The 27104-nt window shown below is 50.6% G+C and overlaps 1 protein-coding gene across 5 annotated transcripts; it reads right to left on the reverse strand.

The window, feature by feature from the left end:
* Window positions 1-9936: 9936 nt before the first annotated feature.
* On the reverse strand, window positions 9937-22961 carry SLC5A5 (solute carrier family 5 member 5). 5 transcript variants are annotated; one of them, XM_019736726.3, is made up of 16 exons: window positions 21357-22954; window positions 20498-20563; window positions 20150-20201; window positions 19895-19962; window positions 18004-18158; window positions 17397-17537; window positions 17187-17316; window positions 16240-16328; window positions 15392-15504; window positions 15248-15318; window positions 14672-14758; window positions 14400-14593; window positions 12601-12719; window positions 11848-11960; window positions 10635-10724; window positions 9937-10126 (listed from the first exon to the last, which is right to left on the reverse strand). In XM_019736726.3, the coding sequence occupies exons 1-16, from the start codon at window positions 21711-21713 to the stop codon at window positions 10115-10117; spliced, it is 1857 nt and encodes a 618-aa protein (XP_019592285.2). In that variant the 5' UTR covers window positions 21714-22954; the 3' UTR covers window positions 9937-10114. The 5 variants fall into 5 exon arrangements, with proteins under 5 accessions (XP_019592285.2, XP_074194001.1, XP_088648513.1 ...); XM_074337900.2 differs by having other exon boundaries at window positions 9937-10724; window positions 17187-17271; window positions 21357-22961; XM_088792387.1 differs by having other exon boundaries at window positions 9937-10724; window positions 18004-18119; window positions 21357-22958.
* Window positions 22962-27104: the final 4143 nt, after the last annotated feature.

Consider the following 27104-nt stretch of genomic DNA (forward strand, 5'->3'; position numbering starts at 1 on the left):
TGGCAGCTTCAAGATAACAATCAAAATAGATGTCCTATTTATTAATAGTTTTGCTAATTTTAGAGCCATGGCCAATTCAGTTTTGAGAAAAGTAAGTTTAGGGAAATTGAAAATTTCCCATCATGGTCATTGGTCTTCTAAATTATTTTTTATTAAGTTGGTCTGTGTAGTGGAAAATGTGCATGGAGATATACTGCCATTTTTAATCATAAAACCAGTCAGGATCCCTGAAAGGGGGGTGGGGAGATTACCCTTAAAACATTTAGATGACGGGGATCCCTTTTCTCAGAGATTTTTTTCTCAAGAGCAGAAGAAAAATTCTGCACACTTCCGGTAGGAACAGCCTGAGTCCAAAGGAGTCTGACCAAAGGCTAAAAGAGTACTCCCCAAAAGGACAAAGCCTTTATAAAAACAAGAACAGATTCCAAATAAAGTTGGAGAGCTCAAAACACAAAGAGAGTGGAGTTTTGATCCAGGAGATAACTTACCCTCAACCTCCAAGATCAGTGAGAAAGCAGTGAGTTCAATGGATTCAGTGGGTACCAGCACCTGTTTGCTCATCAGCCTTGAAGTTGTCAGGGGTCTTTTCTGGATCCCACTCATGACACCAAGTAATGTCATAAAAAATAAAATAGCCAGTTGTTTTACCAGCAAAATGGGTTTATTTGGGAATACCAGTGAATTGCAATTTGGGACAAGCAAGCTATAGCAAAACTATAGGCAAGTCCCACAAGCGAAGGAGAGGAATGTTACTTTGTAGATTAAAAGAAGGAAGTTGGGTTATTTTGACAAAAGTCCATTGGAGGTATGTGAAAGTTCAGAGAGACGATGGTTTCTCATTGGCTAAGTTGCTGGGCAAGTAAGGAAATCGTTCCTCCTTTAGAGTGGTAAAGTATCGACTTGCAAGGTGCATCTTCTTCTGTTGAGGTCCCTAATTGACAATTCTTCCTGTTGGGGTCTGTAATTGACATCAGTGATAGTGCATGAGGGCTCCCGCTTCTGGTCTCCCAACTCCATTTTCATATGAGATTTCATTTTATTAATTTTCACACATTTTAAGCATATGAAGTGCACAGTTCAGTGGCATTAAGTATATTCACATTGTTGTACAAACCATCCCCACTATGTATCCACAGAACTTTTCATCTTTCTAAACTGAAACTCTGTTCCTATTAAACACTAACTCCCATCCCCCCTTCCCAGCCCCTGTTACCCACCGTTCTACTTTCTGTCTTGATGCATCTGACTCCTCTAGGGACCTCGTGTAAGTGGAGTTATACAGGGTTTGCGCTTTTGTGACTGGCTTATTATATTCAGCATAATGTCCTCAAGCTTCATCCATGTTGTAGCATGTGTCAGGATTAACTTACATTTTAAGGCTGAATAATATTCCACTGTGTGGAAATGAGACCTGACAATTAAGTTCGCGAACTCATCCTAGAAAAAGTACTACATACCTCATTGCGAAATATCACTATGGTTACCCTCGAAGTACTCCCCTTGGGAAGCTATGCACCGACGCCAGTGGCTAGTCCACCCTTCAAAGCAATTTTGGAACTCTTTTTCTGGAATGGCCATCAGAGCTGTTATCGTATTACCCTTGATGTCCTGAATGTCATCAAAATGTCTTCCTTTCAATACTATTCGGCGGTAAGAAAAGATGATATGTGACAACATGGATGGATCTTGAGAGTGTAATGCTGAGCGAAATAAGTCAGACAGAAAAAGCAGAGAACCATGTGATTTCACTGATATGTGGTATATAAACCAAAAGCAACAAAAGAACAAGACAAACAAATGAGAAACAGAAACTCATAGACACAGACAATGGTTTGGTGGTTGCCAGAGGGTAAGGGGGGTGGGGGGTGGGGGGTGGGAGATGAGGGTAAGGGGGATCGAATATATGGTGATGGAAGGAGAACTGACTCTGGGTGATGAACACACAATGGGATTTATAGATGATGTAATACAGAATTGTACACATGAAATCTATGTAATTTTACTAACAATTGTCACCCCAATAAATTTAATAAAATAAAATTTAAAAAATACATATCCCCCCCCCAAAAAAAAAATGTCTTCCTTTCGATATTTCCTTTATCTTCCGGGGCGGCGCGGTGGCTCAGGCAGTTAGAGCTCCATGCTTCTAACTCCGAAGGCTGCCAGTTCGATTCCCACATGGGCCAGTGGGCTCTCAACCACAAGGTTGTCAGTTGAATTCCTGGAGGCCCACAGGATGGTGGGCTCCGCCCCCTGCAACTAGCAACAGCAACTGGACCTGGAGCTGAGCTGCGCCCTCCACAACTAAGACGGAAAGGACAACAACTTGAAGCTGAACGGCACCCTCCACAACTAAGATTGAAAGGACAACAACTTGACTTGGAAAAAAGTCCTGGAAGTACACACTGTTCCCCAGTGAAATCCTGTTCCCTCCAAAAAATATATTTCTTTTATCTTCGGGTAAAGAAAGAAGTCATTGGGGGCCAGATCAGGTGAGTAGGAAAGGAGTTCCAATACAGTATTTGTTTACTGGCTAAAAATTCCCTCACAGACAGTGCCGTGTGAGCTGGTGCATTGTCGTGATGCAAAAACCATGAATTGTTGGTGAAAAGTTCAAGTCGTCTAACTTTTTCACACAGCCTTTTTAGCACTTCCAGATGGTAAACTTGGCTAGCTGTTTGTCCAGTTGGTACAAATTCATAATGAATAATCCCTCTGATATTAAAAAAGGTTAGCAATATCATTGCTTAAATTTTTGAGCTTAATTGTCAGATCTTTTATATTATTTCTTCATTCATCTGTCTGGATACCTGGGTTGCTTCCACCTTTTGGCTATTCTGAATAATGCTACTATGAACATGAGTGTGCAAAAATTTTTTCACTTCTTTTGGGTATAAACCCAGAAATACATTGTTGGAGCATATGGTAATTCTGTGTTTAATTTTATGAAGAATTCCCATACCGTTTTCCATAGTGGCTGGGATTCTTTTTTTATTAAATTATTTTATTTATTTGTTTGTTTATTTATTGTTTGAGGTGAAATTCACATGACATTAAGTTAACCAATTAAAGTGTACAATTCAGTGCTGGGTCGGTTGCTCAGGTGGTTGGAGAGCCATGCTCCTCCTAATACCGGTTCAATTCCCACATGGGCCAGTGAGCTGCGCCCTTTACAGCTAAGACTGTGAACAACAGCTTTCCCTGGAGCTCGGCTGCCATGGCCATGGTCTGCTGTGTGCTGTCATGGCTACCATGTGCAGCCAGGAGCAGCTTGCTTGGCCAGCGAGAGCTGCCGTGAGCTGCTGTGAGCGGCTGACCAACTGTCTCAGCTGGGAGGAGCACAAGGCTCACAATACGAGCATGGGCCAGGGAGCTGTGTCCTACACAACTAGACTGAGAAACAACGGCTTGAACCAGCGTGGGGGGGAGGTGGAAGAAAGGGGAGAGAAAAAAAAAAGTGTACAATTCAGTCATTTAATACGTTTACAATGTTGTGCAAAACCATCACATCTATCTAGTTCCAGAACATTTTCATCACCCCAAAAAGAGACCCTATACCCATTAGCCGTCACTTCCCGTTCCCCGTCCCCCAGCCCCTGACAATCAATAATCCACTTTCTGTCTCTGGATTTGCCCATTCTGGACATTTCATATAAATGGAATCACATTTTTGTCTCTGGCTTCTTTCACTGAGCAGGATGTTTTCAAGGTTCATCCATGATGAAGCACGTCAGTCCTTCGATGTTTTCTATTGCGAAGGCTGGAGAAGCTGAGCCCACGGCCCACACTCTGAGCAGTGCATGTTCTCTCACCACAGGCCTCCTGACCCCGAGTCTCAGGCTTGGAGACAAGCCCTCAGGTCCAGCTGCGTGCAGCTCGACGTGTGCCTCTCCTCCTCGGCCCCAGCTGTGGGCTCTGACCCTGATTAAAGGGCATGGGGCCTCTGCAGACGGCTTGTCTTGAAAACAAATGTTTGAGCAAGGACTGAATTCAGCAAACACCCTATGCGTTCATGCAGATGGCGGTGGCCAGGTGGGCTGGGGTGGCGACCAGACAATGTGTGACTGGCCCCTCAGGGACACAAAGCTGCTGTTTGCTTTCTGGGGTTTACCCTTCTCTCCAATAGATGCAATCTGTGGGCTCCCTGCAGCACTTGCACCCCTTGGGTGTGTTTTCACTTTGCCCATTAACAGCCAGTCTGGTGCCTCTTTCCCCACATCAAACATGGGCCTCCCCCAGTAACCTCAGGTTGGGGTCCCTCAGAGGCCGTGGTTGCCCTGGTAATGCCTCCTATCAAGGGCAGTGCTTTACAACACCCAGAACCATGCACTTCCTTGAACACACACCCATTTTCATGGACAAGGAAACTGAAGCTCAAGTTGAGCTGCCCAGGTTTAGCTGGTGAACAGCAAGGTCACAATTTGAACTCTGTTTTGCTTGGCTCTAAGTCCAGAATCCTCACTATCTCACTGGGTATAGGGAAGAAGAGGGGAGAAGGGAGGAGGAGCAGGGTAGCAGAGGTGGCTTCATGTTACCAGGTGGATTTTCTGAGGGCAGCAGGGAGCTGTGGAGGGCGTGTGAGCAGCGGAGGGAGGCTGGGTATTGGATCCCTAGGGAGTGTGGGGGCAGGGGAGAGGCCAGAGCGCTGGGAGGGGAGATGGAGGGGCTGATTCAGTATGAAGGAACGGGATCTAGGGACCAATGGGTGCTGGGCGTGGACAAGAAGGAGGATGTCCTGGTATCTGGCTCCATTCAAACCTCCCCATTCCCTAGCACCTTTGAATCCACACCCCCCCAACACCGTTTATGGCATTCTCACGATTGTGTTGTTTTCTTGATTTCATCATACATGGGAGCTGTGGGGGGCTGCAGATTTTCATAACAAGACTTCCAGAACAATCTAGTTCTTTATCTTAAGATTTTTGTGATAAAAAGGTAACAAGAAAAGCCAAATTAAAAAGATATATAGATATAGATATAGATATAGATATAGATATAGATATAGATATAGATATAGATAGATATAGATATAGATATAGATGAATAAGATTTATAATTACTGCCCAGGAAACATTTCTATGATTTACTCTTGAAGGAAAAAATTAAATTTCAGAGCAATGTAAATAATCATTTTTTAAACAAGAAAAAATCTTTCCCTCTCTAGATCTTTTTTCTTTTTTCATGTTGGGGCTCTGCATTGCTGGGGCAAGCATGGGTTTGGCCTACTCTTTGCATGACATTGCTAGGTCAGGATTGGAGAAAGCGATGTGGGTGATGCAGACAGAGAAGGGCAGTGACTGGCTGCAGGTTGCACAGCTTTTCAGCAGGATTCTATACTGGTGGATGGGGTGGTGTGAGGTGAGCTGCCTCCTGAGAAGCTACTGGTTTAGGGGGATGTCATGCGGGGGACCCTGCTCGCTGCGCCATTTGTCATGCAGGAAGGCCTGCGGGGTCTCTGCTCCCACTCCCCACATAAGAACGCAGGATATGGTGAGGCCAAAAAGGAACACCCACGGAGCCATAGGTAGGGGAGTCATACCACTGTGTTCTCGCTGGCGGCATCCACCTCTCTGCAATCCACTCTTGTTAGCTCAGCCACCATCTTCTTGCTAGCCCCCATTTTTTGCTAGCGTAGCCACAGCAGTTATATTAGTGGCCAATGGCTCACTGGTTACAGCTGACGGCCAACTAGCCACAGCTGATGTCCATCTAATCACAGGCCATTTACTACCTGAGCCAGCATCTTTCTATGTGAGGCCGAGAGCCTGGAAACTGGTTTCTGGGGCTCTGTCCCCACAGGGGATCCCAGACCCGGTCTGAGACCTGGCCGTAAGGAGGACAGATGTAAGGTGGATCCTTCATCCTTGCACTGCTGTGCCCCCAGGTGCGCCTAGAGCCAGCTGAGCCTGAAGCTGACCCAAGCTGTGAAGCTGAGGAGGAGGCAGGTGGGGCGGTTCCAATGGAAACTTACCTGCTTCCTGCCAGATCCTGTCTTCTGCTCAGTCTGGCTCCTTGACAACTCTTCAGCAGTATCAGAATAAACGAGAATTTGTGGCCTCTGTCTTGATTTCAGCTTCGGATGCCAAGATCAGCAGGAGAAACAGGACAAGCTGAGGGCCCAGGGTGGGGGATGAGGGGGGTGGAGGTTTGAGGGAGAGCTGTGTGGCCGCCACCCCCATGTAGGAGACTGAGTCAGCAAGATTGGAGGATGGGGTGTAGAGGGTGAGTGGGACCAGGTGAGGATGCTGCCCAGGGTGCAGGGTAGGCCCCCAGAGTCGCCTGGAGGACGAGCAGTTCTGGGAGAGGGGAGGGGGAGCTGCTGAGCTGAAGTCACCTGGTTGAGCTCATGCAGACATTCTGAGCAGACCCTCCCCCGTGCCATGTGGGAATCAGCTCAGCTGCAGGGTCAGGATATGCCTGGAAGGGGTCAGGAGCCTGGGCGCGTGCAAAAATGCTAAATAAAATATCAGCAAATTGAGTTCAGCTGCGTTTTAAAGGACACCATACCAGGGGCATGCAGGGTTTTAGTCCAAGGAGGCAGGGAAAGTTTAGCATCAGAAAACCTTTCCTCAGTGAAGATATAAAAGGAGAAAAATATCAAATGATCATCGCACCATGCTGGAAAAACATCCAATAACATTCAGCAACCACTTTCGATTTTTAAAAAAAGTTCTTAGTAAATGGGGAATAGGAATAAATTAGATCAAAGACTGGGGTTTAGAAAGGAACTGTCAGCATTGTGTTGGATGGTGAAACAAGAGATAACATACATATTCCAGAATGGGGCAGGGATGACCACAGTCATAGCTAATAGTCAATGCTTCATATTAAAGTGTTGGCCAGTGCAATGAGAAACAGAATTGAGACCAGAAAATCAATAGAAAACAAACAAACAAAACAAATAGAACTGATTTAGAGGTTGAACGTATGATCAATATAGATGGAACCCAGGGGATTGTTAGTGCAGTAAAACTATTCTGTATGATACTGTATTGTTGGAGATATGACATTATGCATTTGTCAAAACCCACAGAAAGTACAACAGAATCCTAATGTAAACTGTGGACTTTAGTTAATAATAATGTATCAACATTCACTCATCAATTGTAACACATGTATCATATTAATGAAATATATTAATGATAAGGGAAACCAGAGGGTGGGGGGAGAGGGGGTCTATGGGAGCTCCCTGAACTTTCAGCTCAATCTTTCTGTAACCCTAAAACTGCTCTAAAAATGTATATCAATTAAAAAATAAATCAAAATAATTACAAAAAAAGTGCTTGCTACTGAGTCACTGCTCAATAAACATTAACACTTCTAATATGAATAAACCACCTGGCACATAGTATATGCTCAATAAATGTCAACCATTTCAAAATGTTCTCTTCTGATTATAAAAATGAATCACTTTAAAAATGAAATAATACTATGGAAATGGAAACCCTGCATATATCATCTACTCTTGATTCATAGAATAGTGGTGCTCAACTGGGGATGACTCTGCCTCTCATCCCTGACACTGGAGACATCTTTGGTTGTCATAACTGTGGGGAAGGGGAGAGTGCTACTGGCCGCTAGCAGGTGGAAGTGAGGGATGCTGCCCAACGCCCTGCAATCCACAGGACAGCCCCCACCATAGAGGATTATTCAGCCCAAAATGTCAATAATACCAAGGCTGAGAAATACTGACATTAACTCTTTTTATTTTATTTTTTTTTAATCTAAGTGAGACATGACTATAAATATCACTGGGCAACCTGCTTTTTCTCCCTGTTGCTTAGAGTCCTGGGCAGCCCCCACCTCCATGATCTTTTTATCTCCAGCCTGGTTTTCTGTCCCCTGAAAATCACATGTCCTATATTCCAGGCCTTCAAGATGGAAACATGGATTATCTTTTTTTTTTTTTTTTAACCTGCAGCCCTTGGCTTTTCTTAAGCCCAATGTGTGCCCTGTACACACCAACCCATTTCCTTGGGCCAGGTTCAGGCATTGCCATTCAAAAGTTCAGAATCCCAAAAGCTGAGAGGTCTTACTTTAAAGCTATGGGAGTCAAGACAGTGTGGTACTTGTATAGGCATAGGCCAGTGGTTCTCACCCAGGGACAGTTTTGCGCCCAGGGGACATTGGGAAATGTCTGGAGACATTTTTTATTGTCATGACTGGTGGGGGGGGGGGTGCTACTGGCATCTAGTGAGTTGAGGTCTAAGATCAAGGATATCTGCTTTTTTCAATTTTATCAACGTAGTATTGGAAGTTCCAGCCAAAGCAATTATGCATGAAAAAGAAATAAAAGGCATCCAAGTTGGTTGGCCAGGGATTTCATGACATTACCCAGAACTACCCCAGTGCACAATTTAAAACATGAATTGTTCATTTCTGGAATTTTCCATGGAATGTTTTCAGACCACAGTGTAACTGAAACATTGGAAAGTGAAACTGCAGATAAGGAAAGATTATTGTGTTAGTTTCCTGTCACTGCCATAGCTTAAAACAAAAAAAAATTTATTCTCTTACAGTTCTAGAGTCCCAAATCCCGAAATCAAGGTGTTTGATTTCATGACACTGACACCAGTGCCATGCTCCCTCTGAAGGCTCTAGGGGAGGATCCTTCCTTGCCTCTTCCAGCTTCTGGGAGCCCCAGGCATCCCGTGGTTTGTGGCCACATCGCTCCACTCTCTGCCTCCGTGTCCATATGGCTTTCTCCCTATGTGTTTACGTCTCTGGTTCTCTCCTCCTTTTCTTTTGTTTTTCTTTCCCCCTTCTTCCGCCTCCCCCCTCCCACTCCAGTTCAAGCCGTTGTTTCTCAGTCTAGTTGTGTAGGACACAGCTCCCTGGCCCATGCTGGTATTGTGAGGCTTGCGCTCCCCCTGGCTGAGGCAGTCAGTCACCAGTCCTCAGTTGGCCGCTCACAGCGCTCTTGCTGGCTGCCAGCCACTCACGTGGGCTGCTCATGGCAGCCCACGCCAACCTCTGGCTGCTCACCGCAGCCCAGCTCCAGGGAGAGCTGTTGTTCACAATCTTAGCTGTAGAGGGCGCAGCCCATTGGCCAATGTGGGATTCCAACCCGTGATCTCAGCGTTATGAGCATGGTGCTCCAACCACCTGGGCCACCAGGCTGGCCTTCCTCCTCTTCTTATAAGAAGAACATAGTCATTGGATTCAGGGTCCATCCTAACCCAGGATGACCTTGTAATTTAACTAAGTACATCGCCAAGACCCTATTTTCAAGTGAGCTCACATTCTGAGGTTCTAGGTGGACATGAATTTTGGGGGAGGATTCTATTGAACCCAGTACAGGGACCCTGACTGCCAGGTGAGCAGGGGACCATGGGAGCCATGGCAGGTATATGGACAAAGGTGAGTGCAACCTGCTCTCAGGGTCACAGAGACCCCAGGGGCTGGTGCATGGACACTGCCGGAGCTGGCAGGGTCCAGACAAAACGGGTAGCAAGGAGGGGGTGTTTCAAGAGGAAGTCAGGAGGGGAGAGAAGCTGCGTGTCCAAGAGGGCAGTGCAATGCATGCTGATGGGTGAGTGATCACTTCATTCTAATGCTTTAAATTCTCAGGTTTATTCACTCACAGGCTTGAGGCAAGAGACAGAGATTTGCACTCAGATTTGAGATCTCAGGCAAAAATGATTTTCCAGAGAGCTCAAGACATTAAACCTCAGAGTCCATTTACTTGATGTATGTGGATAAAGTCTCCAGCCAAGTGTCAGGAACATTCCAGGGACATGCATTTGCTGGGCTGATGGGACCCTGTAGACCAGTAATGTGTCAGCAATGGAGCCCCAGCATCATGCAGCACCCAGGCCTGTCCCTGCCCGACCAGACTCACTGGGAGACGTCAGGCAACCTTGCTGAGCCTCAGTTTTTTCCTCTGTAAAGTGGGTTCATAGTCTTTAATAGATGTGATGGGGAAAGTGACTAGGCACAGGGGGAAAGCTGAAACATTATTTCTCCTTCTTCCTTGCCTCCTCCTCCAGAGGCCATGTAACATCCAACGGGAGGAGAACAGGTAGGAGGTGAGGAGGGAGAGCTGGTGTCCAACTCTTGATGCGTCTTTGGTTAGCTCTGTGACCTTAGCCAAGTTCTTGTCCCTCTCCAGGCCTTATTTCCCCACCTGTGAAATGGAGTGAAGGGAGCTCGGTCTGTGGACCTCCAAAATCCTTGCTAAGGTCAAGAGACCTCCCAGGAAAGAGCTGGGATCTTTCTCAGACCCTAATGTTGGACCTGACAGTTTCCCATGTTGTCCAGAGAGGATTCTGACACCTTTCTATTGTAGGTAGAGAAAGACCTGGCCTCATTTTGGGGCAGCAGGCAGCAGGTAGGGGTGCAGTATCTAAGACTAGGGTCTTCCTGGAAGCAGGGTGCTGGATAAAATGACCTCCTGGAGGTGTGGCTTTGCCTCTTTTCATAGGGTGGATGGGTAGTCCTGAGCTTATTTGCATATGATGTCATCCAGCCAATCAGAGCCCAAGGCCATTGCCCCTTGGCCTGGGATTGGCCCACCCTGAGGTTCCATCCCAGGTGGTCAGTCCCAGGCTAGCTCAGAGGTCAGTCTCCTGCAGATCATGACCATCCTCATGTCCACGGCCGGTGGTCCAGGAGCCAGAGCTGGCTTCATTTACCTCCTTCTGCCCCAGGAAGAGCAGATGGTCATTATCGGTGGGCAGGAAGTCAGGAGGCCTCTTGGCTCTGAGGGACAGTTCCTCAGCCCCCTGGGAGGAGGAGAAAAGAAAGACCTCTTCAGAGACCCCATTTCGGTTCATCTCCTAGATGGGGAAATTGAGGGCCTGGGAGTCTGGAACCTGGGCAGGGTTGCACAGTATCCCTTGTCCAGTGCATCAGCCAGTCCTGTCCCCTCTGCCTCCAAAACCTTCATCCACTTCTCTTCACCATGCCCATGTCATCTACAATCCAGGCCATCAATTCTCACATGCATGCCTGCCTCCCTCCTCTCTCTGGTTCTCTGACTGTTCCACTTTAAGAAAAAAGTATTTCCCCACAGCAGCTGGAGGGAGCTTTAAAACATTTTAGCCAAATCATTTCCCTCCCTAGCCCTTGCCTTCAAGCCTCAGGTCCTTTGCACCTGCTGTACCCTCCATTGAGAAAGCTTTTCCTCCAGATCTCCCTATGGCTGGCTCCTTTTCCTCATTCCAGGCTCTATCAATGTCCCCTCTTCCAGAAGGCCACCCCACCACAGTATCCTATTTGATTGTATTCCTAACATTATCCCCTGCCAACGTCCTACTCATTTCTCAGTTTAGCTTTTATCTGCTTCTGCTGGACAGTGGGCTCGGCCCCAGCCCAGAGAAGGGCTGGGTATACAGCGAGTGCTTAATAAATGAGGAAATAAAACAGGGAATCCAAGGCAGGGGTAGGTCTGAATCAGACCCCCAGGGACAGTGTTTCCCAAACTCAAAGCATTTACATAGCAACCAGTGGTTTTCGCTGAAGTCAGTCAACCCAGTCAGGTTTCTTACTTAAGATTTTCTCTAAGCTGAGTCACTTTTGAATTAAGTAACTTTATTTTCAGGGGAGACTTTATATCATACCTTAAAGGCAAACCAGTTTTACCTGCCATACATTGCAAGTAAGTATAAAAACAAATGCAATAGAAATGAAAAGTATGACATTCTGCTTAGTCTTTGTTAAAGGGGATAATAAAACGTGTTGACGACACATCAGCTCCCAAATGAGTCTTCCACAGGAGGTAACGAGAAGTAGAGAAGAAAGACTGTGACTCACCACATTCTTCTCCTGAGTTATGGCCATGCCCAGAGCACCTCAAGTGACTTCACCACCCTCCTCCCCTTGTGGGAGCCGAGCCCTGAGACTGACCTTCACCAAGCTGTCATCCAGGGTGGCCACTTCCTTGGGGGTCACCGATGCTGTCTGCTGTGTGAGGTCACACCACAGCAGACCAGGAGGCAGTGCATTGCGCTTGGTGGGGCCTAAGGGGCAGAGAGAGTTGGGGTCATTTAGTGAGGGGTGGCGGGACTGGAGACCAGGCCCTGTGAGGGGAAGGGAGAGCTCTGATGGGTGCCAACACCAGATGCGATGGTGACCCACTGTGAGATCCTGACAAGCCTCTGCCTGTCTCTGGGCTTCAGATTTTTTTTATCTCTATATCAGTGGGTTGCTGACAGGGTCTAGCATGTAGTTCTGTTCATTGATATGTGCCCAGAGTCTAGAAAAGAGCTCGGCACAGAGATGCACTCAATAAAGGCCTGGCGAATGTAAAATCTAGACTCAGGAAGCAGGAACAGGTACTGTTATCACTATTGATTTATCTTGATGTCTTTCCACTTCTTCGTGGGGTTCAGAAATCCCTGTGGAGTTGGAGTGGCCAAGGTCCTGATTAGAAGATATTTCAGCACCAGGAACAGCGTCTGGTGGCCCCACCCCACATTCTCTAGCAAGGACTTAATAACCTTGGGGGAGAGAGTGCTTCAGTTTCTTTTGCCTTTGCAAAATAGGACAAGCCCTGCAAGGTGCACGGTTGTCCTGAAGGAGACACAGCATAAAGGGTGCAGGTGTGTCCAGCATGCAGTAGCACTTGGCCAACGGGGGTGTCCTCCAGACCCTGCTTACCCGTCAGGTAGCTGACAAGGGCTCCGCATAGAATGGTGCTCAGTGTGCCCAGGGCACCATAATAAAGATAGGAAATGGCGTAGAAGCTGTCAGCCAAGATGGGTCTGCCAGGGTCCATTCTGGGGGTGGGAGAGGAGAACATGAATCTAAAAAGCACTCCTAATCCATTCACTTCCTCCCATCTCCACTGCCACAGCCTAGTCCAGTCTTTCCTTATTACTCACCCAGATGTGTGTTGTAGCCAATATTCCTGTCCTGCTATCTATCTCACTTTTACCCCCAGGCATTCTCCACACACAACCAGAGGGAGCACTACTTAAATGTAATTCAGATCACATCCTGCCTCTGCTTATTACCCTCCATGGCTCCCTACTGCCCTCAGAATCAAACCAAATTAAACTCCTAGAAGAAAACATAGGTGTGAATCTTTATGACCTTGGATTTGGCAATCATTTCTTGGATATGACACCAAAAGCACAAGCAACCAAAGAAAACAGATAAGTTGCACTTCATCAAAATTAAAAACTTTTGTGTATCAAAGGACACTATCAAGAGAATAAAAAGACAATCCACAGAATGGGAGAAAATATTTCCAAATCATACATCTAATAAGAATCTAGTATCCAGAATATATAAAGATATTAAGAACATGTAAATTACAACTCAACAATAAAAAAGACAAATAACCCAGTATTTAAATGGGCAAAGAATTCAAATAGATATTTCACCAAAGAATATATACATATGGCCAACAAGCACATGAAAAGGTGCTCAACATCATTAGTCATTAGAAAACCACAAATCAAAACCACAATGAGACATCAGCTCACATCCACTAAAATGGCTAGAATTAAAAAAAAAAAAAAAAGGAAAATGACAAGTGTTGGGGCAGATGTGGAGATAACTCTCCTACATTGCCTGCGGGACTATAACATGGTGCAGCTGCTGTGGAAAACAGTCTGGTGATTCCTCAAGAAGTTAAGCATAGAATCATACCACCCAGCAATTCTACTCCCCTAGGTATAGACCAAGAAAAATGAAAACATACGTCCACACCAAAACTTGTTCACAGCAGCACTATTCACAATCACCAAAAGGCAGAAACAACCCAAATGTCCATCAACTGATGAATGGACAAACAAAATGTGTCCATCCACACAAGGGAATATTACTCAGTCATAAAGAGGAACGAAGCACTGACACTGCTACAATGTTGATGGACCTTGAAAACATCATACTGAGTGAGAGAAGCCAGACACACAAGGTCACATAGTATATGATTCCATTTATATGAAATGTCCAGAATAGGAAAATCCATAGCGACAGAAAGTGGATTAGTGGTTGCCAGGCGCTGGGGGAGAAGTGGGAGTGATTGCTAATCGGTATAGGGATTTTTTTTCTTTTTCTTTTTCTTTTTTTTTTTTTTTTTGAGGTGATGAAAATGTTGAGTTGGATAGTGGTGATGGTTGTATAACCTTGCAAATATACTAAAACTCATTTTTAAATGGCTAATTGTATGGTCTGTAAATTATATCTCAATAAAAAAAATCAGACGAAATTTCTCTGGCTGGACCTCATCTCCTATCCTTTCTCCTCCCATTAAATCCACCCCGACCTCACATAGTCAATTGTACTAAATTGAACCAGGCCTCAAGGCCTTTGCACTTTCCCATCCCTCCTCTGGGAATCCCTTTCCCTCACCTCGTCCCAAGCCAGCCCAGCTCCCCCTTCTCTTTCGGGATTCAGTTTGAGGGGCCCTTCCTGACTACTCCCTCTCAGGCCACGCCTCCCCGGCTCACCTGGGAGCCTCGCTGGAGGCGTTGGGAGCAAAGAGCGGGCCCAGGAGGCCAGAGGCGTTGGCTGAGGACTCCGCACAGCCGGCGGCCGAGGACGGCAGGACCCCCATGGACTGCGCGCTGGGCGGGTACAGAGTGGAGCCCACCGCCACCCACAGCGAGAGCGCCAAGCCAGCAGCTATCCCGGAGAAGACGCCCTTGGGTGGGGCAGGCGTCAGTGGACTGGGGCGTCCAGCCACGCCTCCCAGCCCCTTGGCCCGCCGGCCCCCACTTACCCACGTGTTGCAGGCAGGGAGGAGCATTCCCAGAGTGAAAGCTCCGAGGAGGGGGCCGCTGAGGACACCCATGACGGTAAAGGAGCCCTGGGGGAGAGGATGATGGTGTGGCTGAGGGCAGAACAGCTCCACCTCTCTGGGCCTCAGTTTACCCGCTGGGAAAACAAGACCTGAGGAATTCCACTGCAGGCCTTGAGACGCCTCTGTGCCTCAGTTTCCCTAAAGGCGTGGGGACGCTCTGTTTCTGTCTCTCTCCTGGGGTGGAGGCAAAGATGCCCATTCTCTCTCTCTCTCTCTCTCTCTCTCTCTCTCTCTCTCTCTCTCTCTCTCTCTCTCTCTGGACAGATGCGATCCAACCTCCACACCAGGGCGAGGGCCTTCCTGCCCCCAGGCCACGCCTCCCGACTCCCACCTCCCCACACCTCCGCCCACGTGACTGCAGGAAACCTACGGCCTCTGGTGGCAAACAGAACCCAGTTTTGCCACCGAGTGTAGGACCCTTTCTAACTTCAGTGCAAGGCGGAGGATACTCCACCTGTTGGGAAGATCGGGGCACGGTGGCGGATGGGGGCTCACCTGGAGGACACCGCCCCCCAGCAGCGAGGACAGAGCCGCCACGATAAGACAGGCCGAGCCATAGATGAGTGCTGTAGGGATGAGGGTGGCACTGTCAGCGGGGAGAGGCCACTCTGGCCCCCCACCAGGGCTCCCCCAACTCACAGAGCCCCTTGGAGATGATTATGAGTCTCCGGGAGGACAGGCTGGGCATCCGTGGTTTGATGAGGTCCTCCACAGTTACGGCAGCCATGGCATTGATGCTGGTGGATGCAGTGCTGGGGGGCATGAGAAGGGGAGGGGGTATGGTCAGGCCACATCCAGAGACTGGCCATACCCCTGCTGGGGCCCACCTGCTGGGGGAGGCCCTGAGCTGCCCACACTATCTTACCTGCCAAGACCCCACCCAACCCAAGGGCAGAGGCATGGATGATAGACTCCCCCAAGAGTGGAGGAGATGTCCACCCCTCACCCCCACTCCACAGACCTGAGATACCCCCACAGCAGCAGGGAACCACAACCAAGGAAACAAATGACACAAGGTCTCATTACAGAGCAATAATGGGGTGCAGAGAATTGCCACATTGGACCCTGGTTACTTGCAGGAGCAGGGCTGTGACCAGAAGTCACAGAAGATTTGAAACTACCAGAACGTGAGGGCCCTGAGGGCAGGAGTGGGGGACTGCTTGGTCATGGCTGTTCCCCAGGATTTAGAACAGCAGTACCTGCCACACAGTAGGTACTCAATAAACATTACTTTGGCAAAAAAGGGAGAGATGGGAGTCAGGGGTGGCTCTGCCAGGTGCTGAAAAGGGGAGACTCCACACAGTTGGGGGTCTTTGTGGCCAGGATGTGCTCTCTGCTAGAGCCTCCCTGAACTGCCCCGTGGGGATGGAGCAGCAACTGTAAATGGTGGACATGTTCAGAGCATTCTATCCCTCAAGGGGGTGGGCGGTCGGGACAGGAGGCCCTGAGGGGTAGGACAAGGCTGGGAGAGCAAGCAGGGCGCTCACCTGAGGGTGCCACTGTAGGCACAGGCCAGAAAGAGCCCAGGGACTCCAGGCAGGTCCTCGAAGATGTCCAGTACGAGCAGGGGCATGTACTGGGGGGAGTCAGGGGTCAGCCTCCAGGACAGCAACACCCTGAGGCTGGCGCTGCTGGGTGTCCTCGCCCTGTGCATTCTCAGCACCCAGTGCAGACCAGGTTCACAATGGGCACTTAGTGTAACGTGTTTGTTGAGGGACTGCATGCCCCTGTACAGAGCCCTGGGTTCCCAGGGAGGCAGCATCCTGAGTCACCCCCACTTTACTGACAGGACGCTGAGGCCAGGAGATGCAGCCCCGCCCCAGGCTGCACAGTCAGGCAGTCAGGATCTGACCCCAGGGAAGGACGGCAGATTCGAGAGCTTTGCAGCCTCTGTCAACTCTGAACGGCATGTGCCCTGGGTATAGGTCCTGGCGCTGCCCCTGACTTGCCTGCACCCCTCAGGCAATGCTTCCTGCCCCCTCCAGCCTTGGTTGGGCACCATGACGGCCTCGGCCTCATCACTTGTTGAAGGATTTGATGGGAAATTGCTTGTGAAGGAAACAGCATGAGGCATAGTATAGGCGCTTGGAACACGGGGGCTGGTCATTAACACGAACGAGCACCATGACATCGTGCTGGACCATGGTCCTCTCTCCTCCTTGACACCCTTCAGGGAATCTCTGACTCTAGATCTGAATGTGCCCCTCTCCCGCTCACGCCCCCTATGGCTCCTTAGTGCCTCTCAGCCTCATCTTCCCCACTCCTCCCAGAGCTTCTCTGATCCAAGCTCTTCTCTTCCTCTTGGCCTTTGCACAGGCTGTTCTCTCTGCTAGGAAAGCTCTTCCGCCCTCATCCCAGAGATTTACCCACACGAGAGTTCAGAATGGGAGTGCGGGTGGGGGTGGGGTGGCACAGGAGCCTGGACAAGACTCACCTGGTCTGGGGCAGAAATACGCCCTTTGAGGAGGGGGTCGCAGTCCAGATAGAGTGTGAACATGACGATACCACAGGCAGCAGCGCTGAACACAATCAGGAAGAGGCCCAGCTGGTTGATGAGCAGGGCCCTGCAGGGAGGGACAGCCTCAGGCTGGGGAGAGGGGGCAGCGTATCCCAGAGGCCCCCACCCTGCCCGCCAAACACTCACAGTTTGGCTTGCTTCTCCGTGCGGCAGGCCACATAACGCTGCACCTGGGCTTGATTCACACCATACATTGAGAGCCACACTATCGTGCCACCCACCACAAAAGTCCAGAATGTGTAACGACTCCGTGGGTCCAGATCAAAGCTGGATGAGGGCAGGGAAAGTCAGCCATGTGGGGATGCCACCAATGACTTTACCCTCCCAAGGGCCCCAAATGGCCATTCTGGAAATTATAGGCCTTAGAGGACATTTGGGATGGGTTTTGAAGTGTGAGTAGGAGTTGGCCAGATTGACATTTCATTTATTTATTTACTGAGTCATCCATGTATGCATTCCAAAACCATTCTTTCTTTATCCAGCTGGGACCTCAGAGAGCCTTCAGTTCCCATTCTGGGCTGGGAGGTGGGATGGGGCAGAGGTCTAGGCCAGATGGAAAAATGGAGGGTAGGGGAATACAGAGAGGGGGAACCAGGGTTCTGTCTGTGGGGAGTCTGGGGAGGGGAGCCGGGAGGGCTTCCTAGATCAAGAGGCATTGGCTGGCTTCTCCAAGGGCAGAGGGATGCCTTCTCCATCATTTTGCAATATCTGCAGTATCTACATTTTCACTCACTCCATCAGGTTGATCCGGGAGTGGTTCTGAGCAAGCTGGAGCACCTGCCTGGGCCCACCTACAATCATGATCCCACGGGCCAGGACAACCCAGAAGCCAGCCAGCATCACCACGACCTGGAACACATCGGTCCAGATCACAGCCTTCATGCCGCCCTGCAGGATGTGACAGAGGGGGGGGGTTCAGATGGGGACCTGAGGGGGGAGAGGGGTCAGATGGGGGACCTGGCTGGGGCCAAGTAGGCCTGGCCTCCAGCAATGCCTGGGACCAGTGCTCCTCTTTGCCTCTGTTTCCTCATCTGTAAAATGGGTTAATAACTTACCCCCCTTACAGTGATGTTGTGATAATTAAATTAATTAATATGAGAAAAATATTTGGAATAGCACCTGTCATATACAAGGTGTGATCAATAAATATGGTGACTATTTAAATTTTTAAAATTTGTTGCAGTAAAGACACATTGCCATCCCCCTCAAAATATTACCCTTCACTTCGAACAAACGTCCCATCATTTTTGCCACTTTCTGAAACAGTTCTGGACGTCCTCTTTCTTGAGTGTCTTTAGTTGTGCTGTCGTGGCTGCCTTGATGTCCTGAATCAATTCAAAACATTTATCTTTCATGGTCATTTTGACTTCGGGGAAGAGCTAGAAGTCACACGGTGCTAGATCCAGGGAATAATGTGGATGAGGACACACCACAATGTTTTTATTTCACAGAAATTGCCGTATACCAGAAGCAATGTGTGCCACGGAACATTTCTGTTGTGATCAAAACACAGTGAATGCTGCTGCCGAGTGCCATCCGATGGAAAGGCAGGGATCTTCAAGATGGGAAGCGGCACATCAAACTTTAGTAACAGTGTGTGACAAGTTTCAACTTGTTCGGTGCAGTCAGTTGGGTGTGAACTGCAGTGGAGAGAAGATGTGTTTTAAAGTGTGCTGTAAATCACTCTCCATTATGGCAACGCTCCAAGTCACACATTGCTTCTGGTGTACAGCAGTGTCTGTGAAATTAAAACATTACAGTGTGTCCTCATCCACCTTATTCACCAGATCTGGCACCTTGTGACTTCTGGCTCTTCCCCAAAGTCAAAATGATTCAGGACATCAAGGCAGCCACGACAGTGCAACTAAAGACACTCAAGAAAGAGGGCTTCCAGAACTGCTTCAGAAAGTGGCAAGAACAATGGGATAAGTGTGTTAAAAGTGAAGGGGAGTATTTTGAGGGGGATTAATGGCAATGTGTCTTTTACTGTAATAAATATTTTTTTATTTAAACATTCACCGTATTGTTTGAGCACACCTCATGTAAGTATTCAGTTAGTGAGTGAGTGATGGCTGCTACTATTATTATTACTTCTACTATTATTATTAGTTGCTGTTTTTACCCTTCCAGCCTTTGCCTTCCCATGGAAGCCCAGATTTTCTTTTGGAGAAGCACACCCCTCTCCCCCGCAGTCAGTTCAGGTAAGGCCAATCAGCTCCCGCTGTAGGAATAGCCAGTCAGAATATCCCAGCCCCCAAAACTTCTGCTCATTCTGCACACAAGACCAAAGCCAGCCAAACAGAGCCCTCCTGGACTTTAGTCAGCCCATCCTGAAATAGGAACTCACTTTCTGCCCAAAGGGGTGGATGCCTGGAGCTGATGGGACCCCTAGAGAGGAAAAGGACCCAGAGGACACTGTTGGAGCCCCTAGATTCTGCCAGAGCTGAAGCTAGCTTATCCCCGAACCTCTCAAATCTCCTTTCATTATAAAAATGAGGAAACAGGCCCAGTTGAGACTGGGCTTCTTGGGGAGGAAGGGAAGGTAGGGAGTGGACAGCCAGCCCAGGACCACCTCTACCCAGTAGGCATGGAGCCCCCCCCCCATGGGGTGAGGGGTCACTCACCACAGTGGTGTAAAAGGTGCAGATGGCTCCAGTGGATAGGAGCGACGCCCAGATATCCAGCCCACTCACTGTGCAAAGAGACTCCCCATTAGGCTCAGGGTGAGGTGCAAACTTGGTCTCCAGTGTCTTTGGCCCTCCTCTCTCCTGGAGGAATCTTCCCTTCCCTGTAGCTCCTGGAGTCGCCCCTGCCCCCTCCTCCAGCCTGTAAGCCTTTGACCCTCCTAGTCACCCTGCCCTGATCTCCCAGAGTCAAACCTTGGTTTAGGATGAGCGCAGGGGCGTAGATCACGATGCCCGTGTACAGCACCTGCAGTGGGGAGGGAGAGGGGGTCAGGTGAGGCAGATGTTGGTGGAAGTAGGGTAGTGCTGATAGTGTCTGGGCGAGGAGAGGATCTGGAGATGGGGGAAGGAGGGTGGTTGGGGTAGGTGACTAGAGCAGATGGACGGGGCCGTAGGGGTTGTGGGCGGGGCCTGGGTAATGCACTGCAGGATGGGGGCGGGACCCACGGGGCAAGGTCGGGAAGAATCCCGGAGGACTGTGGGCAGGGCCTATGAAGGCAGGACCCTGCGGGGCGGGGGGAAGGCAGGGCCAAGGCCACTCACTGTGGCCACCAAGTACTGCACGGTCCCGCAAAGCCTCACAGCCCGGCTGAAACGCAGCTCCAGGTACTGCAAGGAGGAGCCGAGGGCTGGTGGTCACCTGGACAGGTCCTACCCAGGGGCTCGAGGCCTCTGGGTTCTTTCACGTACCATTTTGGCTTCTGCCCTCCCTCGGGAGGCCAACTTCGCTCTCCGCACTTTCTCCCGCGGAGGCCTCCGCCAAACGCACACACTCTGATCTGTCTGCATACACCTTGTGCACACGGGCCACCCCGTGCCTGTGCCCATGGCATGTGCCCAGGAGGACTGAGCTATCAAATTTGCACACGTCCCCCCTCATTCCTGTTTGATTGGCCTGTGTCCAACTGTTATTAGCCGTCTATGGGTCACAATTTTAATCACTTTACCCAAGGTCCTGGAAGGAGGTCCTGTTATTAGCCAGGTGGGACATTTGGGAAACCTGAGCAGTGGCCCGTCCTTCGCTGAAGCTATGAGGAAGCCGGGACATCGGGTTTGGAAACCCGAGCCCCCATCTGGCGAGCACTCGGGTGTCGGCACACCTAGGCATGTGAGGCACAGACGTGTGCCTTTCCACACGCGAGTGCACACCTGGCCGAGTCTGGCCCCGCCCCGTGCGGGCTTCCACCCAAGAGAACCAGGACGCTAGCTCCTCTTCCTCCTTCCTGTCCTTCGCCCCACTGCCTGGGGCTTCTTCCTAGAACCCTCTCCGCTTGCCTGTCTGGGGGAGGGGGAGGAGCCCATCTGTATCCCCCTGCACAGCAGTTCAAAGCTCCAGGGGTACCCCCACCGCGTCCCTCCGTTCCCAGCCAGGCAGGTTCGGCCACCGGCCTCTGCCGGGTACCTGGTAGGTGCTGGTGAGGCCCAGGCGGTAGAATATTGGCATGTAGAAGGTGGCGGTCAACAGGGAGTTGAGCAACTGGCCCAGGCACATCCAGAGGAACTTGAGGCCGTAGCGATAGGCCTCTGCGGGCACGCCCAGCACCTGCACAGCAGACATGAAACTGGCGGCCAGCGAGAGGCCCACCGGCAGGGCAGCCAGGCTCCGGCCCCCGGTGAAGAAGTCCTCCGCGCTGCGCTGCCCACCCCGCGCCAGCCCCACCCACAGCCCGATGCCTGTGGACACGAGGAGCATGAGCGCGAAAACCGCATAGTCCCAGGCTCCGAACGTGGCCCGCATCTCCGCCCCGACGGCGGCCATGAAGAGCAGGTACAGAGGCCAAGGGCGACCCCGGCCACCCAGCGCTCCCTGGCAACGAAGGCTGGCGGTGGCCGAGGAGGCAGGGCTGCGCAGAGGTGGAGGATGCTCGGCCTCCTCAGCGAGGCGCACGCCTGTCTCTTTCGGTCCCCAGCAGCCCTCGCTGTGCCCGTCTGCCCTGTTCGTCCCTCCTCTCCGTCTACGCGGCTGCCTCCGCCGTCGGCCTGTCTGTCCACCTCGCGTCTCTCTTGGTGCAGCTGCCCGGTGCAGCCGGGTGTCCGCCCCCCAGCCCGTCTCTCTCCCTGGAAGCCGCGCTCAGCTTACAGCTGGAGGTCTTGGTGGGGCTTAAAGCAGCGGCCTGCACCCGCGGGCTGCGGATTTATTGGGCTGAGGGGTCAGGGAAACTCCGCCCTCAGACTTGGGGGCGGGCAGGACTCACTCTTTCCTCCTTGAACCGGGTTAGGAGGGTGGCTCTCGGGTGTGGGAGTCTTCCAAACACCCCCCCTTTCTTCATATGGCACTCCCCCCTGACCGCCAGCTGTTAATGTCTCCCGTTGACCGGTAGGGAAACTGAGGCACAGAGATTGCTTGTCATTCGCCCCAAGCCACACAACTGGGAGCAGTGGCTTTGGCCTTCAAATCCCCGCTGTGCTGTAGTACCTTTGAGCTATGGGACACTCACTCTCCTAAAAGACTGAAATTCACTTTCAAGGTTGAGGGGTCCCATAAGGAAAACTTGTGCGGCTTAAACCCCTTCCCCAACTGGCACCTGGAAACTCTTTTTCTAGAGCCTAGTGGGAGTGTATCACCAAACCCCAACCTTAGGTTAAGCTGAGTGTGAGAGCTTGGGGTTCAAATCCTGACTACATATGTACTGGAAGAAATCTTTGCTTTTCTCTGGGCCTCAGTCTCCCCATCTGTAAATGGGGATAAAGCCCCTGCCTCAGAGGAATAAATCGAACCCGCATAATACAAACCTAGAACAGAGTAAGGGCCTTTTCATTCGTTTCTTCCTTCATTCAGTTGGTTCCTTGTCAAACATGCACTGAGCGACTGCCTAGTACTAGGCATAATGTACACTGGAGGTCATGGGTAGGGGTTGCCAGTGGTCATGAACCCGGATAAATGGAGACCCATGACTATCTGGGGAGGTGGTGTCTGGAATGTCCTTATCACACAAATGAAGAGATGAAGAAACCAGGAGGGGAAATCCCTTACCTTGGGGTCATGCCAACAAGGAACCTTGGCTGGGGGACACTGTCAATTTAGGGCCCTTCGCTGGGGGACATGGAAGATTTTTGACCTCTGGAAGCTCTGACCTTTGGATGGAGTCCTGGCTCACCCTGCAAAGCTAGGTTCCCTCTTCTGTAACAGGCGGGATATAAGACTAGGTGAGTTCGGAACCTTAGGGGGCTAGAGTCCTCCCTGGCCTCTGCCGCCCTCTGGTGGCCCCCTGTGGCCTACATGCGCCACCCCAGCTGGGTCCAGCGTCCCCCAGTCCTACCCACATGTCCCGCGGGACTGTCTTCTCTCTACATAGATGATGAGGGCAGGCCTGCCCCTCCCCTGGGTCTGCAACAGCACAACTGTCACACGGGTGTCTCTTGCCCGCTAGCTTGCGCCCTCCACCCACGCCAAGAGGGTGGGGAGAACCCCAAGTTCTTCTACCTCCACCATTTTTCCAGGCTCGGCTGTGCGGCACCCTCCTGGAAAACCAGCTGGGCAAGGGGGAAATCCCTGGCAGCCATCCCTTCCCGAAAGGCCAAGCAAAGGAACGCAAATGTATGTAAATTGATGCTAGTGCCCTCAAACCTGCTTTGTCTCCCTGGGAGGGAGGTATCGTCCTGTGCCAGCCCCTCTTGCCCCCTCCCCTATTGTGGAGGGGGGCTCCAGGGCGCAGACTGACATCTGCGCTGGGGCCTCTTCACTGAGGGCCTACTGTGTGCAGGGCCCTGTGCCAGGCACTGGAGACACAGCAGGACCCAGGTAGACCCACCTGGAGCACAGGCTCATGGCAGAAGACGAGTACCCATCTCAGTAGCTTATGGATGACAAGTGATGGCCTAGAGGGAGACCTTATGTGAGGCCTCTCGGTGGGGAACTCTCTGGGGAAATAAGTGGAGACCTAGAGAATGAACCAGGCTTGGAGAGATCTGAGGTGGGAAGGAGATGGACAGGGAGAGCTCCAGGGGACCTTGAGCCTTGTCAAGGAGTGTGGATTTTATTCAGAGGGTGCTGGGGGGCAAGGGGAGCCACTGGACAGTTTGAAACAAATGAGGGACCTAATAATGGACCTAATGAGTGGGGCCTAGTGGGGTGGACCTAATAATGGAACTAATGGGGTGTGGAGACATGGGTAGATTCAGTATGTTCTGGAATTCCAGGACACGAGAGGATGCTGAGTTGGGAGCTGGTGAGGACCAACTTCTGTGACTGGTGGGAAGTGGGGGGAAGCATGGACGGGGGCACAGAGCAGGGTGGGGAGGAGTCACACCTTAACTTAGGGAGAGGGGCAGGCAGGACCCTAGGATATAAGTTGGAAAGACATCCCCCCCCCCCCCCCCCCGTTGATGTGGGGAGAGGGGCAGGACAATCCTCAAGGAGCAGCAGTCTGAGCAGAATGGGCAGGAATGTTGGGTACCTGCTGCTGCCCCACCCTTCCTGCTGCCTGGGCACCTCCAGTACTCCCTGGAGACAGCATGTGTCAGGGTTGACAGGTTGTGAGCTACTTCGGCTCCAGCACCACCTGCTGGGTGTCCGTCCTTGAACTTGTACTATACTCAGTGAAGGTAAACCTTTGCCACTGGTGGTCACTGTGAGATCCCATGATCCTCAGTCTCTCTGGGTTTCAGGACCTAGGTTGGGTCTCCTGGGGGCCCCCTTCTCTTGCCTTGGCACCTGCCCTTGCCTGATGGTCCTGATTCAGGAGCCAAGTGCAGAGTACGTCAGAGGGGCAGCTCCTTTCCTCCAGGGCTCCAAGCCCTGCCCACGTGTGACACGTGACACACGGACATGCCCAGGAACCTCAGTACCTGAGGCAGTGGGATGGAGTCCACTGGATTCCTGCTGGCATGGTGAGCCCCAACCAGTGGTGTCAGCAACCCAAGTGCCATCCCACTTTAAAGACCCCGCATGGAAAGGTCCATCTCCTCCTACTTCCAGCCTTTGCTCTCGGTGGTCTTAGCACTTCAATTCCCCCTGGAGACAGAGCTCAGTTCAGTGGTCCTCACCTCCAGCTGCTCTAAGGGTTTGTGGGGAATTGCCAGGTGGTTACACGGTAGAAGGGTCTGTGGGCAAACTCATGAGATGAGCAGATGGCAGCGTGGGTGAATGAACAGGTGGAGGTTAGAGAGCTGGGCCAGCTCAGTTCAAGTTCCCTCAATAATGGGATTGACCCCACCCTTCAGCTGGTGGGAGCAGGGCCTCCCCAACTAGTTCCCAGGCTACAATGTGGATGAGTCTTCGGTGGAGCTCCAAGGTAAGGATGGGGTGCCCCGTAGGCCTCTGTAGAGCCCTGGACTTCCACATTCCTGGTGGTGTATCGTAACCCCTCTCAACCTCCACTTCACCCGCAGTTCCCCCCTCCATCTCCAGAATCACCATTTTACACAGAAAACATCTATAGCTCAGTCGGCCCAGGCACAGCCCTCAGGGTCTACCTCCAGGCCACCAGTTCGAGCCTGAGGACTGGTTTCCTTTTCCTTCCTGTTCTAATCAGATAACAGGGTCAGGAACCAAAGCTCCTTCTACCTTGTGTGTGTGTGGCTTCATGGCCAAAGATGGCTGCTGGAGAACTGGCCGTTGTGGCTATATTCCGTTGTGGCTGTTTTCTGACAATGGCACCTATCACTATCACATGACATTTTCTGAGTGGAATGTAGATATGGAGATTCTATTACTGAAGAAGGAATATTTGGAGCAACTAGGAGTTTCCACCAGAAACCACCAGGTTAATGAAATCTACCAGGCAAACATTTAAAAAATCTTAGCCTGATCTCTCAAAATACAAAGACATCAGAAAGTGCCCTGGAAAAAAAATGTTACATACACAGGGGGATGTTTTTCAGGCTTTTGTCTCACACAAGCTTAAAAGAAAACAGCAGCGCAGTAGAGAAATGATTCAAGTTCATATAAATGATTTTAATTCAGGGAAAAAGTACCTCCCTTCATATTGGGTGGGTGCAAAAGAAACTGCGATTTTTGAAATTATTTTTAACCTTTTAAACCGCAACCACTTTTGCACCAACCTAATAGAAAAGCAAATCCTAAAATGTGATTTTCCAGCCACCAAAGTTAGCTAACCCATGGGTGCTGGCAAGACTGTTGGAAACCAGGATTCCTTTTGATCCTGTTCGGTAATGTATTGAACGTATGTATTTACTGAGGGAATTTTGGCAGTGTCTAGATCAAACCCGGCCCAACACCAGACCAGGGGCTTAGCATTGCTATGCCACGTGGTGCACAGGTGGAAGGATATTCATTGGCCATCATGTCCTTTTCTGGGTTGCACAAAGACCTACTGAAGCCCTCCTGGGGACAGATGCGGTTCCTGCCCTCTCAGCCTGTCTGGTGGGGAATAGAAAACCAATCAAGTCGCATAAATAGATGTGTGGTTCACAACTACTACTGAGGCCGCCCCAGTGACGGCCTGTGGAGAGCAGCGCAGGCAGAGGGCTCAGCAAGTGCAAAGGCCTGGAGGGGGGAAGGAGTCCGCTGTGTTGGGACAGCAGGCAGAGCAGCTGGTGAGGATGCTGGACGCCTGTCTTTCCTGGAAGAATGGCTGGCTGTGCCCAAGTTGTGCCCTGGGCATCCAGGCCTCTCCAAGCACAAGTGGGCTTTGAAGTAACCCAGCACTTCAATTCCCCCTGGAAATAGCTCACCAGTGACTGTGCAACCTACCAACCCCCTCCCCACCATGGGGTAGCAGAAGCTGTGTCCCCTGCCCAGGACACTGCAATTCCTACCTCATTCCTTTTGTGCCTGGGCTTCTTCTGGATCCATGGTGGGTCCTGCAAGCCTGTACCCCCAGCATTTTTCAACTGAGTAAACCTAGTTGATGCCCTGACCTTGTGACAAGGACACCAATGCTCACAGGGCCCAAGGTGACACACTACGACAGGCATCCCTAAGGCCTGAGCTCTCAGCTCTACCTAGCTTCCTTGTCAAGGCTTGGCCAGGATGGGCACCCCAGGATGGGATTAGCCTCATGCTTGGAATTCCATTCAAGTGGTTTCCTGGAAACAGATGCCCTTGCTGAGACCTTAACCTCCCCACAAGGGGCCCCAACTGGGGAAGGGGAAGCAGAATCCCAGCACAGCAGGCTTGTGGCCCTCTTGGGTGCCCCCTTGCATCTGCTCTGCAGACCTTGGAACCAAAGACTGAGTTCTTGGTTGG

The sequence above is a fragment of the Rhinolophus sinicus genome, chromosome 15 (assembly GCF_057876585.1).
Source record: "Rhinolophus sinicus isolate RSI-liver-muscle chromosome 15, RSI-T2T, whole genome shotgun sequence".
NCBI lineage: Eukaryota > Metazoa > Chordata > Mammalia > Chiroptera > Rhinolophidae > Rhinolophus > Rhinolophus sinicus.

Bases quoted from the DNA above. Each gene is read 5' to 3' on its own strand.
- SLC5A5 (XM_019736724.3), bottom strand. From the start codon at position 21,713: ATGGCCGCCGTCGGGGCGGAGATGCGGGCCACGTTCGGAGCCTGGGAC. The intron at 17,317-17,396 runs GTGAGTGTTTGG...CCCTCCCTGCAG, and splicing joins ACGGAGAAGCAAGCCAAACT to GGCCCTGCTCATCAACCAGC. The intron at 15,319-15,391 runs GTGAGTTGGGGG...TCATCCCTACAG, and splicing joins AATCATCTCCAAGGGGCTCT to CACTCATCTATGGCTCGGCC.